Source organism: Oryzias melastigma, linkage group LG4 (assembly GCF_002922805.2).
Source record: "Oryzias melastigma strain HK-1 linkage group LG4, ASM292280v2, whole genome shotgun sequence".
Taxonomy (NCBI): domain Eukaryota; kingdom Metazoa; phylum Chordata; class Actinopteri; order Beloniformes; family Adrianichthyidae; genus Oryzias; species Oryzias melastigma.
In genome coordinates this window covers 3,797,418-3,815,428 of record NC_050515.1, presented here as the reverse complement: position 1 = coordinate 3,815,428, position 18,011 = coordinate 3,797,418, and the positions used below count along the sequence as shown (strand labels likewise).

At 50.3% G+C, this 18,011-nt stretch overlaps 1 protein-coding gene across 1 annotated transcript; it reads right to left on the bottom strand.

The window, feature by feature from the left end:
* Nucleotides 1-274: 274 nt before the first annotated feature.
* Nucleotides 275-17,535, bottom strand: atp8b3 (ATPase phospholipid transporting 8B3). The gene is made up of 27 exons (XM_036211733.1): nucleotides 17,417-17,535; nucleotides 17,124-17,215; nucleotides 16,890-17,003; nucleotides 12,756-12,854; nucleotides 12,359-12,420; nucleotides 10,875-10,947; nucleotides 10,573-10,643; nucleotides 9,709-9,800; nucleotides 9,470-9,628; nucleotides 8,717-8,835; nucleotides 8,451-8,644; nucleotides 7,932-8,140; nucleotides 7,269-7,300; nucleotides 7,041-7,197; nucleotides 6,752-6,940; nucleotides 6,552-6,664; nucleotides 5,915-6,082; nucleotides 5,388-5,499; nucleotides 4,415-4,490; nucleotides 4,219-4,342; nucleotides 3,778-3,964; nucleotides 3,480-3,703; nucleotides 3,330-3,413; nucleotides 3,035-3,259; nucleotides 1,746-1,884; nucleotides 1,515-1,645; nucleotides 275-1,382 (listed from the first exon to the last, which is right to left on the bottom strand). The coding sequence occupies exons 1-27, from the start codon at nucleotides 17,439-17,441 to the stop codon at nucleotides 1,173-1,175; spliced, it is 3,480 nt and encodes a 1,159-aa protein (XP_036067626.1). The 5' UTR covers nucleotides 17,442-17,535; the 3' UTR covers nucleotides 275-1,172.
* Nucleotides 17,536-18,011: the final 476 nt, after the last annotated feature.

Sequence of the window (18,011 nt, the reverse complement as noted above, 5' to 3'; positions counted from 1 at the left end):
CGGCCTCGAGGACATTCCGCGTCTCGCACTTAAACACACGTGCACATACCTGCAGACCACACACAGCAGCGGGGACACGCCCACGTCTCACCAGAAAGCCTCAGCCCCCCTCCCACTGCAGAAGCTGGAGAGCCTGTGGAGGACTTTTGGTTTCACTCGGAGAGGGAAAAAATCTGAGTAATAACTGTACCAGAAAATAAAAACTTAAAGGATAATATGGGTAATTTGCGTGTTTTGAAATAAATCAAGAAATAAAACAATTGTAAAACAAAGCAGCAGTTTGCATGTTTTATTTGGTTCTTCAACAGAAGTTTATGGTTTGGTAACAGAGGAGCGTTTTACCGTCTCCTGGCTGAAAATTCACATCTATTCTAAGCAACAACATGATTTTCACCACGTTTATTTCTAGCACTATTTAAGCAGGAAAATGGCTCTGAGATCCAGACGGAGTCCTGGCCGGGAGGCTGCATGCTAAAGGTAACCAAACAGGACGGCTGGGGGCTGGCTCCACTCTCAGCCCAGATTTACAAAAGGGGCGGGGCTAGAGGAGGCAGCTGAGCGAGGGAGGTGTGGTCTGGATCTGTGATTGACAGTGAGGTTAGCTTGAAGTAACTAAAGGATCTTTTAATTATTGTCTCCATGAAAATAAAGTATATATTTATACATAAACAAAAGGTTCAGAAGACCCAGGCAGCCCCCCCACCCCACACACCTCTGTCTCCTGGCAGAGCGACCTCTATCCGCTGCTCTCGGCGTCAGCATCGTGAAGTGACCTTCAACGCCGTCGGCATCGCGAGGAGACAACGGTCGTGTGGCGAGCTTCAACTCTGGTGTCGACGGTTCAAAGATGGGCGGGGCTTTTATTCTGGCGTCCAGAGCATGATGACGTGAAACTTCTGAAATGGTGAGGGACTTACATCAATTGACCAATCACAAAACTGGGCCGTAATACCTCGTTTCAGCCTGTAGGGGCAGCAGACATGTAGTTCATTTTAAATGGTCATAAAGCCTCATTTAACGAGGTCAACAGCAGAAACAGTTGATGTAGTGTTTGGTGACTACGGCTGGGATCTCGACTTGACACGTGGTTTAAGGATTCCCTCCAAAACGCCGTCAGATGGAGGAGGAGTTCCAGTGAATCCACCAGGAGCAAAACCTTCAGACATTTCCACCTAAAGATGACGTTCATGAGGCATCGTTCGGCCGGCAGCACTCGGCGCCTCAGTCGGTTTACTCGTCCTCGCGTTTCGGGTGGAGACTGCTGAGGTGATAATGCGGCCAGGCCCCTCCCCCTGAGAGACAGCGTATGAGGACCGCCGCATAGTCGACCTTCTTCTGAACGTGGAGCTCATCTCTGCGGTCTGAGGGGCTGAGCTGTGAACCTGCGGCACAGGGAAGGTACTTCCTTACACGTCACACGGATCCACAGGTGCAACCGAAGGCTGCAGCTTTAAACAATGTTCGAAGGGATTGGCGGAGCTTCGGTTCTGCAGCGTCTCTCTCAGACGCCTCACCTTGTGGTGGTCTGGAGCCATGAGAACGGCGCTGAAGGCGTGAGCAGAGAAGGAGGGCAGAACGGCCGTCCAGGCGGCGAGCAGAGCTGTCAGCCACACCACAGGATCGGCGAAGGCCACCTCAGACACACCTGCAGAAACACAAATACCATGATGACGTTCTCCGGCCAGACATGACCTCACAGCAGCACACGTGCACAGAACCCAAACAGGAAGTGAGCAGAGAGTTACCTAGGAAGTAATAGTCGCTGGGCGACCTCTGGAAGAGCCGGCCGCTGTGGGTGATCCGGCTGCAGATGAAGAACATCCCCACAGAGACGCAGACGGCGGCCACGCTGAACCTGGTCCAGTATTTAGTCAGGAGCACAATCTGATAGACAGACATCAGAATGAAGGAAGACACAGCAGACATCCCCATGCAACTGCAGAGCATGCTGGGAAAATGGCAACACATGACCGTAACATCCAAACAGTCCGACATTGATCATCCATCCGTGGATTTGGCCCACATTCCCATTAGGATCAATAATCCTGGCACTTCCCAGAGCCGTCTTTCCTCACAAACGTTTAGAACTTGATGTTTTCTTCCTGCAGTTCATCGTCATTCCACTGGGGGCAGTAGAAGAGCTTTTCCTGCTAGTTTCAAAATAAGACTCCAGCTAATGTAAACTTTATGGTGGAAAAAACTCATTTATTGTTATTCATTTTTAATGACTTTTTAATACTAATGTAATAATTGCTGAATTAAAAGAATACAAAATGTTCAGCCACCCCCCCCCCTCTCCCCTCCCCTCCATATAACACGCTCCAGCTGTCTCTGGTCCAGCGGGTTAAATCTTTGGATCAAATTCTTGCACTAACATTGTAACACAAGCGTATTAAAATCCTATAGAGAGATTTTGTTCCAATAGTCTCAGTTAAGATCAAAATATCCCAAATTTACAACAAAATCTAAAGTTTTAAGAATGAAACTTTATATTTATCAAGTAAAAATATTCAATTTTGCTTTTAACCCTTTTTTGCATTTGCAGCATAAAAGTTTTCAGGTGCGTTGTGGCTCATCTCACTTTCTCCCTATCTTTGATTCTGCATTCAAAGCTCTGAGCTTAGCCTGATAGGTGTGGCAGCCAATCACAGACAAGAGGCTTCATGGTGATTGGTCTAGATTCTATCCAGTCACATGTTTATGCAAATATTTATTATTTTCATTTGCAAACTATGAAGTTTCATTCTTAAAACTTTAGATTTTGTTTGCAATTTAGTGAATTGCAAACAAAAAAACTGACATTTGTTGGGAAAATGGTGGAACAAAAATCCCTCCATCACTGCTGTTGTCTAAATCTCATCAAAAACTGTTCTGTGGATGTTATCAAAGGGGTTAAAACATCTTAATAAAAAAACATAGATGGTCAGTTTCTGATGTAGTGGACTTTCTAAATGTCTCCATCCCGTCATCTACAAAACCATCCATGGATCTCCAGCTGAATCCCAGATACTACAGAGCAAAGGAGGATCCTGACCTCAGCGGAGGCAGTAAAGGTGGCTGCCATGGCAACGGTGAGGGCCATGGTCTGGTAGTCGTAGGCCGTGTTGTTAAAGACTCCGAACGGGACGAAGAAGAACACCAGCGAGGTGTAGACGGCGTGCAGCAGACACAGACCGAGCTGCCGGGGGCCAGACAGCTGCTGCTGCTGGCCGCCGCCGTAGAGCTCCGGCTGCCGCAGGCTGGCCTCTGCGCTCACGTCCTGCACGCAGAGACGGAGCCTTCACCGACCGCCGTCAGGACGACGTCTGCAGGCGGACGCCGTGACTCACCTGTTCAAAAACAGCCAGGCACATGACAGGTGCAGCCGAGTAGAGGACCGTGTAGAGCGCGATGAACCAGGTCTCGTACAGAGACTGTGAGGAAACGGGACAGTTAGTGTGCAGGGGGAGGGGGTGCAGAGAGGTTTCCTCCGGTCTGACCTGAGAGCTGAAGCCGTTGAAGCAGCCAAACCAAACGTGCACCAGAGCAAAGCTGCAGGTCTTAAACAGGAAGTAGCGCAGGAAGAAGGAAATGCGGCGGTAGGACCAGCGGCCGTGAACCAGCAGCAGCCTCTGCAGGAACCGGAACTGAGACAGGCCGAAGTCTGCGTTCTGCACCGCCTGACCCCCCTCCACGCCCGCCACTCCCACGCCAATGTGAGCCGCTGGGGTGGGGGGGGGAGAAAGGAAGTCAGTGGCGAGGCCGTCTCTGTACACGCTCACTCGGCCCCCGACTCACTTTTGATCATGTTCACGTCGTTGGCGCCGTCTCCGATGGACATGGTGATGGCGTTCGTGTGCTTCCGCACCAACTTCACGATTTCCGCTTTCTGAGCGGGCGTCACCCGGCAGCACAGAACCGCCTGACACTGGCGAGCCAGGCTCATGAAGGGGCCGCCCCACTCTGGTCTCTGCTCAAACTCCGCCTGGGGGGAGACAGCGTCCAGCTTCAGGACCAGAGTCCGCTTCCCAAACCAGCCGGACTCTGGCTGCTCCCAGCGGCTGCTCCGGACGCAGGAGAAGCCGACCAATCAGAGCGGAGCGGCCTTTGAAGGCCCGCTTTGTGGAGAGCTTCCCCTCCAGGGTCATGTGACGCTTCCATCATGACTCCAGAACGGAGGAGGAAACGACCACGCTGAAATGCAGACAGACTGAAGGAACATCCGGCGGTTCTGGTTACCAGTTCAGGCCCGGTCAGGACCAGTGACAGCTGCGCTGGAGCGTCCTCTCTGCCGGCGGCCCACAGCGCCGTCTGCCCCGCCTTCAGGAAGCCGACCTGCGGGTCTGGAGACTGCAGCATCTGTCTGCAGGCAGACGAGGATGAACAGCTCAGAGTGTCTGTCAGAGTCAGGTTCGTGGTCACTGCTGTCACTGACCGGACGTCCTGCCAGTCCAGCAGCCGGGCGTCAGGATCCAGCAGCTCACAGGAGTATCCGATATTTATGGCCGTTTCTAGGAGCAGAACATCAAACTGTTGAAATGTGACGGCAGGCTCTTCTTAGGAAATGCGAATGTTGTTAATACATGTACAGCAAAGCCTCTCTATGTGAAATATTTCTATAGGAGAGCAGAAAGGACAGAACAATCCAGAAGTTCATCAGCAGGAGAAAATGTTGTAGAGGAACTCTCAGAAACGGAGCGCTGGCCGTCCTCTTGGAGGGAAAGTTGTGGTGTTGGAGCTGCAGCATGTTCAGATACACAAACACTGTTGTGTTGCCGTTTCCATGGCGACGGCAGACGTCCTTCAGAGGATTTCTGAGGTTCTGCTGGAACTCTCATCTGGACTGACGGTCTCTAGCCTCAACGTGGAAGGAAGCTTTCCTGCTACTGCTCTGCACAGCTTCAGCTTCAACTTCAGTTTCAGCTTCAGCTTCAACTTCAGCTTCAGCTTCAACTTCAGCTTCAGCTTCAGCTTCAACCTCAGCTTCCTGGTGCTCTGGACAGATTCAGCTTCAGGTTCCTTTCTGTCTCGTTTCTCCTCTTATCTGTCAGCATTTAAACATCAGACAGTTTTTTACTTCAGGAATCCAGAGCTGAATCCTTCTTTGTTCCAGGCAAGTCTGAAACTTCTCTGGAGCTTCGGGTTTTCCTGGAAACACGTCCTGCGGTTCTGCTTCATAGAGTTTTGGTTCTGTGGTTTATTCCAACAGAACTGATCCAGAATCTGGTCAGCTTCTCTAGAAACCTTCATTCAGGTTTTCAGGATGACCCAGATTTGAATGTTTCAGGTCCAAGTTAATGACTGAACCTTTGGTTACTGAGGTGTGGATCAGTGGAGAGAAGACCTCAGCAGAGACGCGTCTGCTGCTGCGGTCAGAACTGTTTTCATTAATTTGACGATCCAAATACCTTTTTTGTCTCCAGTCAGCACCCATACTTTAATCCCAGCCCTCCGAAGGAGACAGATGGTTTCGGGGACGCCGTCCTGGAGCCGGTCCTCAATCGCTGTTACCCCCAGGAGCTACAGCAAAATAAGAAAAACGGAGCGTTTATTCAAGTGTGCGGCTGATCAACCAGCTCAGTGGCCCTGTGGTAGAGTGTCCGTCCTGAGACTGGAAGGTTGTGAGTTCAATTCCAGGCCGAGTCAGACCAAAGACTCTAAAAATAAACCCAGTGCCTTCATGCTTGATATTAGATTGGGGGGGTTAAACCACCAATAGGCTCCTGAGCGCGGCTGTGTCTGCAGCTCACCACTCCCCCAGAGGAGGGGTCAAATGCAGAGAACAACACCTCGGTCTGTGGCAACTGATGGGGCTTTAAGTGGAGGTAAACATGGCAGAGCTGAATATTCAAACTCTGGAACAGTCAGGGAGTCAGAATATGGTTTGTTGAAGCCAGTCTCATGTCAGAGACGGTCCAGCAGAAGGTGGAACCACCTGCAGGTCTCGCTCCATCTCGTCGTACAGCTGCTCCAGCTGCGCGTCGCGCTCAGCGGTCGCCATGGCAGCCACCAGATCCAGAGTTTCCCTCCACTGTTCCCATAATGCTTCAGGAACGGATCGAACCGCAACGCACAGCGTCCTCAGACAGGCCACAGAAAACACCTGACAGGACAGGAGGTCACAGGTGTGTCAGCAACGACCCGGAATACAGATGCTGGCAGAAACATTTGAAGGGGCTGAACCATGGCGAACCCTTTCGGGGTCAACTATCGCCATAGAAACGATCAAGTATTACCTTTGGAACACGTAGAGGATTACTCAGAAAAGCATGAACGGATCAAAACACCGCTTTGGGATTCTTTATCGAGAGGACTGAACAGCAGAATACACCAAAAGCTCAAACTGTTGGTTTGTCATGTGTGGACCTGTCAACGAATACAACTGAGGAGCAGTGAAAGACAGAGCAGATGAGCTGATGATGAGGAAGAGAAAACCACAGATGAAGATCAGAAAGACAAATGAAGACAGCCTCATTGTGGTGGGGGGGCAGGAAAACAGGACATCATCCTCCTCATCCTCACCGACTGTTTCAGGACCAGCTTCCCTGACCTCGGAGTGACCCCAGAGTTACCTGCAGAGCTCGCTCCGTCCTGTCCAGGTGAGCGGCGTTCCTCTGAAGCCGCTCCAGGATCACGATGTCTGCCCCCTTGCAGTACAGCTTCAGCGCCCCCCCCGGCTCCCGCACTGACCAGCAGAAGCAGAACAGAAAAGCTGAGGTTCAGGGGCGGAGCCTCTTTGAACTGATCAGTGAGGTTCTGGGGGTCCACCCACCGAGCACAGACATGCGCCGCCTCCTGCTGCTGAAGTCCAGGAGCGCCAGCAGTTGGTACTGCCGGGACACGCCCAGCTCCGAAACCACCACGCAGTCCCTGCTCCTGCGCAGGAAGACCCAGCCCAGCTCCCTGGCTGCACCCACCAGCGCCTCCTCGTCTGGAGAGGCGGCCTGGTACACAGGGGAGTCTGGGGGGCGGACACACAGAGCCCCCGTCAGAGGACGGTTTGTTGCTGAGACTTTCATGGAGTTTGTGGATCCGTCTGCAGCAGAAGAGCCGACGCTCACCGTCCTTCCACTCCGCCATGACCGTGTGGCACAGGGCCAGAGCCCGGAAGAACCGCCTGCTGGCTGGACACCGCCGTCCTCGCAGCTTCTCCACCAGGCTGGGAGCAGACATGTGCAGGCCTCCGCGGGAGAAGGGGTTCCAGCTCAGATCCATGGGCTGCAGGACACACAGACGGTCAGTCTGAACTCCTGCAGAGCCCAGCTGGAGGACAGAGCGAGAGCAGATACCTCCACGTCTTCTGCCCGGACCGAGGCGTCGCCTGCAGCACAAAAACACCAAACGGAGGAGTTCATCAGCACCAGCGGCCAGCATTGCAACGAGAGGACAACAACCACAGACGGAGCAGGAAGTGACGAAACACGCAGCAGGAAACGGCATCAGGGTTCAGAGATGTACCTGTCATCACAACCGTTCCTAACAATCCATACAAACACAGAATTGACGGTTCTCTGTACCAGCCCCCCATGCAGCCAGTTTGTATGAATGTAAACGAATAAACATGGAGTTTAGATCTTTAACATGTTTGGAAAGTGAAGGAGAAAACACCTGTTGACCACAGTGACGGCGTGACGGTGAGACGTCTTCATTCAGACAAAACTTTAGTCTGTTTCTTTACATGTAAACACAAAGAACGAAAACCTGAAAGTCTTTGATTGTTTATGTTAAATTTATACTGATGACATTAATAGGATTTAAGACACTTGAACAGAAATGTGAGGCCTTCAAAGTGAATCGAAATAATTGACTGAATGAATGTAAAACATGGTGACCAGGATTCTGCTCGCCATCATGGCCAACGGCACCGACATAAAGCGTCGGCGCGGCCGGGCGGCGTCGACACTCATTCTCGGCGTTGGCTGTCTGGAGCAGAGAACGGCTCTCTTCGTTACCGTAGATCTCCCCGGCGATGCAGCACTGTCGGAATAGCAGGCGGTTCTGCGTCAGCGTCCCAGTTTTATCACTCAGCAGGTATCCCACCTGGCCCAGCTCCTCGTTCAGCGACGTGTTCCTGGCCTGCGCCGGCCTGTCTCCCGGCTGCCAGTACAGTTCCAGGTCCCAGCCGATGAAGCGGCTGTGGACGCTGTGGATCACCTCAAACCTGCAGACACACCAAACTGAGCTGCCGACGCATCCTCACTCCCAACTCCACATCTATGGACGGACGGTTCTCTACGTCACCAGCTCTTCGTTTTTGATGAGTTGGATGTTTCCAATCAAATCAGATTGATCTGGTCCTGGTACGAGGGCCGCTTGGTTCCCTCTGGACCGGACCAGTACCCTGATTTAATGGAAACATCCAGCACAGGTAGAAGTGGGGTGGGGGCTGAACCACATGTCCATACATGACCAGGCAGCAGAGGATGTGCAGACCTGCATGTGGCCCCGCCCACCACTGAGGGAGTACTAACGTGATGTAGAGCGCAATGGGCATGGCGGGGCTCAGGAGGATGATGTAGCTCCAGTAGACCAGGAACGCCGTGTAGGCGGGATCACCGTTAAACACCAGCGCTGACAGAGGTCCCGCCTCCCGCATGACCACGCCTGAAAACACGCCGCTGCCAACGGCGAGGAGCAGCGCCGCCAGCAGCAGACACAGGACGATCTGCCGACCCAAAAGATAGACATGACGACAGCGCCGCAGGACCCCCCCACTGCCCGCCGTCCACCAACTCACCCCGATGACCACCCTGTTGAGGACTTGCTCGGTTCTCGCCCTCTTCAGCTTCATCTTCCCGCAGTTCCTCATGATCTTAGAGTCTGCGCCTGCCACACAGAAAACGCCGTCAGCGCCGCCTCAGTCTGAAACCGTCTTCAGAGACAAAGGTCACGTCCTGGTCCTCCATCCCCGTGACCTCTGAGCCGAGGCCGACTGTGGCGCAGAAGTCACGGTGAGACAAAGGAATCAATACCACTAATATTTTGCAGAGACGGTGGCGGGGTCTCACAGACATTAACGGGAGTTTTCACCTGTGAAAATGACAAAAGCTTTCAAGGGCGGGAAACTCATTCCGACCCTCGTAAAGCACGGACACGTCAGCTCTGGCCTGGTAGATTTAGAGCAGCTGATGTACGAGCGGCTGGAGGTAAAACCTGCAGAGTCCGGGTCAGGCCTGCACGGCTGCTGAAACCATCTGTGAGGAAATTTGATCTATTGATCTGCTTGACTACGACTGAAAGGGTCACATGGCAGCGCCGGCCGGTCCGGTGATAACCGATCAATGATTACTTAAAGGACAGGATGAGCCAGACATTAAAACCGCCGTACTTAACATGCAGCTGCAGGAGTTAAGCACTTAGTGCGCCAACGACTGCATTCCTCATCACAACATTTGTCACTGAAGGAGGCCAGAGTGGAACGAGCGCTGAAGGCCGCCACTCCGGAGACGCTCCGACCCGTCCTTCTCACATGAAGAACTTCCTGCAGTACCCGAGTACACCACCAGGCCGTAAGCCCGGTCTGTGTTTCGCAGGACGGTTCCCCTCAGGAGGACGTGCTCGTTCTCCAGGTGGTGACACTCCCCCCGCCACAGCAGGTGACCCCGAAAAACGTACAGCCGGTCGTTGGGTTCTTCACACTGCACCACACCTGCGCGGTCAGACAGAGAACACGGGTGTTACTGCCGCTGAGGCTTCTGGGACATGGAGAACGTGAAGACGACTGATGACCGTCAAAAGCTGCCAGAGCGCCCTCTGATGGACAGCTGCCCAGGTGGCTGTGGGTGGCGGCCAGAGCCTGCCGGAACTTCAGGTTGGTCTCTCTGCAGAGGGAACGTCCAGCGGTTATCTTCACAACACCTGGGGGGCCATGAGCAGCAGGGGGGCTTTGGGTCATGAGAATGGGTATGTGAGGACTGTGACCCCCCCCAATGGAAAATAAGCAGATACATTTAATTCAGTTGACATGTTTTTGTGATACGTCGCCATGTTGGAGCCAGACAGCATCAGTGAGCAGTGATTGGTCCGAGTGTTTCTATGGCAACCTCTCTTTCCAATCAGGACTGAGCTTGATGGAAGGTCACACCCCTTCCTCTTAAAATCAAGCTGCACAAAATCTGTCAACCAAACATTTTGAACGTTGGACATGGGAGCCGGCAGGCTCCGCCTACTTTTACTGAGGGGTCTGATTGGTCCGTGTATAACTTGAACTACAGAAAAAATATTATGAAAAATGAAGATTATCAAAAGGATGTCAAAAAAAGTCTGAAGGATTATGCTGAGGGGGCGGGGTCACTCAGTCCAGTTCTTATTTACTGTCAATAACTGGGATCCATTCTTTGAACCCAGACCCTCCCAGTCTCAGCATATCTGAAGTTATCAAAAGATTCATTACTAAAAGATTCTTGTTGGTTAAAAGCAGTTCAGAAAACTTTACTCATAAACCTTTGATCTTGATGATTACATGGAGATCCACAACCACAAACTTCCTACATGTTTGCACTGTTCTTCTGGCTCCCTGTGATTTCTGCTCTAGTTAAAGATGGTTGGATCACAGCACAGAGACAAACTCGTCTTCATGCCGTTTCTTTTTACCCGTCAATGTCAGCCGTCTCCACGTAACATAAACTGTGAGGCTCCGAGCTGCAGAGGAGCAGCAGATCTGCCTGTGAGGACAGAAACCAAATATGAAGATCAAACCAAACGAGGAACGTCTTCAGCAGGTGGGGGCCAGAACCCGACTACAGCGTTAGCAACAGAGACGTCAGCCTCTCCGTGCTGAAGAACAGCAACGACGTACTCAGTCAAGTCTCCAATGATCAAAAACACACATTTATTAAACACAACAAAACGAGCAAAACATCAAATCAAAGAGAACAGGTTTTAGGAAGACTTACCGGGATGACTTGGTCTTTGCAGATCCGGAGAATGTCTCCAACACACAAGTCTTTCCACTGAGTGGCTCCGAATCTGACATGAAAACGTCATGTTCAAGTCAATTCGGTTTGACCAAACCTGGGGTCCGGTTCGTGTGTCGTGGGGGACAAACAGAGAAGGATCTGACCCCCCTCCCCCCGATCTGGAGGGCTGGATAGAATTACCTGGAGGGCCGGATCCAGCCCCCGGGCCACATGTGATCTAAAGTCAATCTGGAAATCATTGTATGAACTTTTAAAAGTTATGTACGTGTATGCTACTGCTATAAAAAATAATTGAATCCCTGACGATCAGCTAGAATTCTGACCTTCACAGACCTGTTAGACCACCTTAAATAGCCCACCTTAAAAAGTCCAGCTGAACCAGTCCACCTTAAACATTCTACCTTAACTAGTCCACCTTAAACACTCCACTCTAAACAGTCTACCTTAACCACCTGTCCAGTCCAGTAAGACTCCAACTACTCTCATGACTTGGACCAAAGAGCTGTCCTAAGACACCAGAGACAGACTGTAGAGCTCCACGAGGCTGGAAAGGACTACGGGGCAATTACCCAAGATCCTCTGGAGTTCTTAGAGAACGGAAGAAGCTAAACACGACTGGAGCTCCATGTCAGATCTCACCTGGTGGGTCTCAGTGACCCTAAAGGTGAGGATCAGCCCAGAACTACAGAGGAGCTGTCCCTGAGCTGGGAGCGTTTCCATGGTTACCGCTTTGAAACCAGACCGTCTGAAGTTTGATGATGCAGAGGATCATGGGAGAAAGTCATGTGATCAGATGAGACCAAAACAGAACTTTCTGGTCTAAATTCCACTCTCTGTGTTTGGAGGAAGAAGAATGATGAGGACCATCCCTACTGTGAAGCATGGGGGTGGTAGCATCATGCTCTGGGACAGGACGACTGCACAGTAACCCTTTAACGACAGAACTCCAGAGTTTATGTCTTTGATTTACTGGAACTTTTTCATCTTTAATACGATCAACGTAATTCCAGCAGATTGTGAAGGAGAAAAGCGGCTCGTGCTGCTGACTGATCCCGACTGATCTAGAGGAGATCTGTCAGATACTTCTCTGTCTCTGTAGATACAATCCATACTTCACTGCAACCTTAACATGCACATTTAGAACAGACTAAATCAAGATAAACTGGTTAAGGTTTAACTTGATATCTAGAACTACTGATTCACTGAAACATTGAAGTTCAGTCAACAGCTGGTTGAAACAGATGTTTCGTTTGTGTCTGTGGTTTCAGACAATCACTCTAGAACAGTTTAACCTGTTAGCTAATGTCTGAGCTAAAATCTGAACAGGAAGTCACAGGTCCAGTTAAGCAACAAAACATGACGTCCACGTATGCGGACACCATGTCCTAAGAGGTTAAGGACAGCAACTAGAACTCACTAGGTCTCCATGAGGAAACTGGTTCCGCCCACGGCGCCCTCACCTGTGGGAGAGGAGGACGTCACAGCGCCGAGAGTTCACCTCAGCATCGCAGCGCCTTCTGGCCTGGAACGGAGACCCAGTGTGAGAGAGAGGGGGGGCATTATGGGGCTTCACAGTGACACCAGCCGGGAGATTTACACCCCCCACTAAATGATTCGTCAATAGAGAGGGTCAAGCAGCCGTTTCAGCCGCAGCTGTTAAGGACCGTAACTCAGAGATGCACTTAAGCATCAGGATCCCGCTCGCCGCTCAACATAACACTGATGACGGAGAGAAGGTGAACGCCGCAGAGACGGCGGACAAAGAGTCAAGGATGGACGAGCCCCGCCTCCTGCATGACCCCACACAGGAGGCAGGGCTTATTTGAGGCTGTGAGAGGACGCTGTCAGCTGACTTACCATGTCGTTGGCGAGGTCTTTGGAGGCCCTGACAGAGAGGACGACGAGCAGCGGGATCATGGTGATGTACCATGGGATGGAGGAGATGGGCGGGACACACTGGCGAGAACAGAAGCAGAAAAAGGATCCACAAGTCGCACTCTGACAGTACGTCATCATGGACCGGGTTTATGGTGATCTTTGAACCTTTCTGATGTTTCTCTGATTTATTTGAACTTATCCAGCAGCTGAGCAGACGGATCAGAACTGCTGCTTCTAGTGATGGACTCTACTGTTACAGCTGCAGTTTATGACTCTATTGATACAGGAGGAGTTTATGGCTCTATTGATACAGGAGGAGTTTATGGCTCTACTGTTACAGCTGCAGTTTATGGCTCTATTGATACAGGAGGAGTTTATGGCTCTATTGATACAGGAGGAGTTTATGGCTCTACTGTTACAGCTGCAGTTTATGGCTCTATTGATACAGGAGGAGTGTATGGCTCTATTGATACAGTAGGAGTTTATGGCTCTATTGATACAGTAGGAGTTTATGGCTCTACTGATACAGGAGGAGTTTATGGCTCTACTGTTACAGCTGCAGTTTATGGCTCTATTGATACAGGAGGAGTTTATGGCTCTATTGATACAGGAGGAGTTTATGACTCTATTGATACAGGAGGAGTTTATGGCTCTATTGATACAGGAGGAGTGTATGGCTCTATTGATACTGGAGGAGTGTATGGCTCTATTGATACAGGAGGAGTTTATGGCTCTATTGATACTGGAGGAGTGTATGGCTCTATTGATACAGTAGGAGTTTATGGCTCTATTGATACAGGAGGAGTTTATGGCTCTATTGATACAGGAGGAGTTTATGGCTCTATTGATACAGGAGAAGAACAGCCCCCCGCCCTCTGCGCTTCTACCCACCGTCTGTCTGGGAGGTTGTAATGGATGAAGAACTTAGCTGCGATTTTCCACATCAGAGAACTGCAACCATTTGATCCAGTTTCTTCCGGACCAGAACCAGCAGGAGCTGGCGAGTCCACCATCTGACGGTTCAGTAGAACAGGCTTCCTTCATCGAGTGTGTCCATTAAAAAATCCCTTCATGACCTCTATCTTGTAGAAGCCCTTTTGAGAAATATGTCCCGTGGGTGTCGCTGATGTCATTTAGCTGTCTGTCTTAGATTGAGTTTGATTGGCCAACACATTCTCACTCCCGACTCGTCACATATTGACGCATGGCTAAAGGACCCTCCGCATCGAAACTTGAAGCTTTGGGGTTACCTTTCTCGTTAATATGTGCCAAGTTGGCTGATCCAATTAGATCATGGCACGGGGAAACGGGGCGCAACGGTGCTGGGTCAAAAATGAATCACACCTCAACCCAACCACCTGCTACCAGGACACAGGGCGGTACCAGGGGCGGCGCCCGACGTGCGAGGATTCCAGGACCCGACCCGCAGCGGGATCGGAACCCGACCCGCAGCTGGTCGATCAGCCGTCTTTTGATGTGCTGGCTGAATCGCGGCTCCCAGCCTCCAGATCTCCTAATAGGATGCGGACGTGGCAGCCGATGCGTGATGGTTCCGGTACCGGACGCCCAGACCCTTGATTTATTGGGCCCCAATTCGAAACCCGCCGGATGAGTCATCTCGTGACGGCAGCCGTCAACTGTCGCAGAACTTTTTTCTTTCTCTCCGTCAGAGACATTTCTGTAAAGCTAGAACGTGATCACACAGTCCGGCTGGTTCCGGTCCAGTACACGGAAATAAGAGATCCCGAAACGCAGATTCTAAACCATAGAAATAACATTACTAACATTACTTTAATTTCTGCCTCATAAACTAACAAAAATGTTGTTTATTTCTTTTTATTTGAGTATTTTGATGACAGGAAAAAAAAAAAAACTAAATCAACCCAAAACTTGCCCAATATATGTCATCCCGCCCAAGGCATTTTTTACCAGCAAATCAGAGCCAAAACCAGCCACTGCTGGCTGATCTGAGGTCTGTAGCGCTGCCATCTCTATACTAGATTTATTTATTTAACCAGTATTTAACCAGGAAAAAAATCCCATTGAGATCCATTGATCTCTTTTTCAAGGGCGTCCTGGTCAAGAGGCAAACATTACACACACCCCAAACAGGTCATCGAATTAAAATAACAATTGTAATTTAAATTATATTTATTTCTCTGGAACAGTGGACATTATGTTAACCCGACAGCTATAGTTTATCTGTTTTCCTTTGACAGATGTTAAAAATAATATCAAAGACATAATGGCACAGATCATAATAAGGGGGAGGGATATTAATATTCAACCGAATCTTGAGGACAAACCCCAACTCCTTGCTCTCGTACAGTCTCGGAGTTCACCTTCTTCTCTGGCGCCTTTCTCCGCCCCCTCCTGCAGCCGCTTGGTCTCGCCGACGATGCAGGCGAGGCGCTGGGTGATCTCAAACACATCTGATATGACTTCACTTCCTCTAAAGCAGGGACAGACAACTCCAGGCCTCGAGGGCCGCGGTGTCTGCATGACTTCCAGATTTCCAAGCTCTCCTCATGACTCATTACCTGCTTCAGGTGTGTCCACTCAATTTGAACATGCCAGAGTAAAGAACATGCAGGAATGTGGCCCTGGAGTTGGCTATCCTTGCTCTAAAGTATTTCAGATCAGAGTGCTTCTTTGAACGTTAATTTCAACAATAGCTTCTATTGAGACGCGATTTCCCGTCCATCCTAGAACGTCTTCCCAGATTCTGTTCTGTCAAAGGTGAAGCAAAATCCAAGAAATTAAATTAGCCAAATTTATTGTGAAACGCAGTTCTGGAAAAGTTTCTCTGCAGCCATGGTCTGAACTCGGCACATATTGAGGGGAAAGATAACCTCAAAGCTTCATGTTTCGACGCGGAAGGTCCTTTAACCATGCGTCAATATGTGACGAGTCGGGAGTGAGAATGTGTTGGATTGGCTGACAGGTGTGTGACAGCCAGAAGGGAAAAAGGTTTTCAACTGCTGTGGCGGGAAAAAAAACCCAATAAGCCAAATCCATATCAGTTATTGTAAATAATAAAAGGACAGATAAATTGCAATAGTGGTCGGAGTGAAAGACTTGTTTTTTTTACGTTGTCCAGGGAAACGACAGCCCGCTTAGCTCGTCAAGCTAGCCCGCTTAGCACCTCATATTAGCCCACTTAGCTCATCAAGCTAGCCCGCTTAGCACCTCATATTAGCCTACTTAGCTCATCAAGCTAGCCCGCTTAGCACCTCATATTAGCCTACTTAGCTCATCAAGCTAGCCCACTTAGCACCTCATATTAGCCTACTTAGCTCATCAAGCTAGCCCGCTTAGCACGTCAAACTACCCTGCTAAGCACGTCAAGCTAGCCCGCTTAGCACGTCAAACTAGCCCGCTTAGCACATCAAACTACCCTGCTAAGCACGTCAAGCTAGCCCGCTTAGCACGTCAAGCTAGCCCGCTTAGCACGTCAAACTAGCCCGCTTGGCACGTCAAGCTAGCCCGCTTAGCACGTCAAACTAGCCCGCTTAGCACGTCAAGCTAGCCCGCTTAGCATGTCAAACTACCTTGCTTAGCGCGCCAAACTAGCCCACTTAGCACGTCAAGCTAGGTCTATCTGGTGTCACACATTGCAGTAGCTCTAAGTATCAGTTCCTAAGATTCTACATAGCTTTTATATATCTACAATGACTGAATTACTGCAGAGTTTCTACAGAGGAAAACTTTAACTTCCACTTCTGAAAGAAGCATCCAAACGTTCCTTTCAAAATAAAACACATCCTGTGTTTAATCAGATCCTGCAGCTGTAGTAGATTTACTTTATTTAACATGTGAGAAACATGAGATTTACTTTCATTGAATTCTGTGTTCCTTCATCTTTGTTCTTTTACTAGTGAATAAACACAACAGTTTTAGAGAAGAATCTAAATTATTTTAAAATCAATGCATGTAAATGTAATAAGATAACATGATTCTGATGCTTTTGCCATCATTTTGATCAGTTTCTGATTTGTCAAAAATCTAAACATAAATTAACTAGTTAATTAATTAGTTAAGTTTGAAGTTTTCCTCAAAGCCAAAGAGCCAAAATGGAGGAGGAAAGGATCTGCATGTGAGCGTCGATCTGACCTGCAGCACCACCATGAGGAGGAAGTAGAGGTTGGCGGCGCGGTGGAACTGCTCGAACAGCGTCAGGGGCAGGAAGCTCAGGGGGGAGTATTTATGACTGTGCACCGCGTTGCCCTGCCAACCAAGAGAGGGACAAGGGGGGTCAGAGCGGCGCCCAGGGACCCGAGTCCGGCAGGGATCAACACAGAGACTGAGGTTTTTGCATGGCGTTGGGATGTGGGCGGAGCTTCTTACTGCGTATCTCCCCCACTGGAAGCACAGGAAAGATTTCTTCTGTCTGGCCCGGTGGTAGTTGGGGCTGTTTGCTCTCACCTCCCACGTGAAACCTGCAGGTCACAAGGTCAGAGTGGAGATGAGCTGACCGCAGAGCCTCACCTGAAACATGGAGGCTTCAGGTGAGGCTCTGAAACACCACGAAGCAGAACGCAGAAACCATCATGGAGTCCAGTTCATTCAGGAACAACAACTCTGTCCTTCCAGGAAGTCTCCGTTCAGACGGGCTCAAAATGAAACTGATCAACACCGACCTGATGGAGAGTCCTCCGTCACCATGATGCCGAGCAGAGCAAAGAGGCGAGCGCTCCTCTGCTGCTCCTCTGCTCCTCTGGTCCTCCTCTGCTGCTCCTCCTCTGCTGCTCCTCTGCTCCTCTGGTCCTCCTCTGCTGCTCCTCCTCTGCTGCTCTTCTGCTCCTCTGCTCCTCCTCTGCTCCTCCTCTGTTCCTCTGCTCCTCCTCTGCTCCTCCTCTGCTACTCCTCAGCTACTTCTCTGCTCCTCCTCTGTTCCTCTGCTCCTCCTCTGCTCCTCTGCTCCTCCTCTGCTCCTCCTCTGCTCCTCCTCTGATCCTCTGATCCTCCACGAATAAACAAATGTTGCTAAGGTGAGCTTCAGGCTGCGCCGTCTCCAAAACACTGAAGATCCATCTGAGTGAGCAGGAAACGGCTGCGTGTTCACCTGGATGCCGTCAGTCTCACCTGTGGACACGAATGTTAGAATCCGAGTCTGCTGCTGTTTTCCCTCCTCTCTGCCCCCCTCCTCATTTCCTCCAGCTTCACCGCCTGTCCTCCCTGTGAGTCTACCTGAAAAGAGGCGGGGCGTCCAGCCTATCAGGTGTCGCAGCATAA

Bases quoted from the DNA above. Each gene is read 5' to 3' on its own strand.
- atp8b3 (XM_036211733.1), bottom strand. From the start codon at position 17,441: ATGGTGACGGAGGACTCTCCATCAG. The intron at 12,855-16,889 runs GTCAGATCGACG...TGTTCTCGCCAG, and splicing joins TCCTCATGGTGGTGCTGCAG to TGTGTCCCGCCCATCTCCTC. The intron at 10,644-10,874 runs GTAAGTCTTCCT...CTGTCCTCACAG, and splicing joins GCAAAGACCAAGTCATCCCG to GCAGATCTGCTGCTCCTCTG.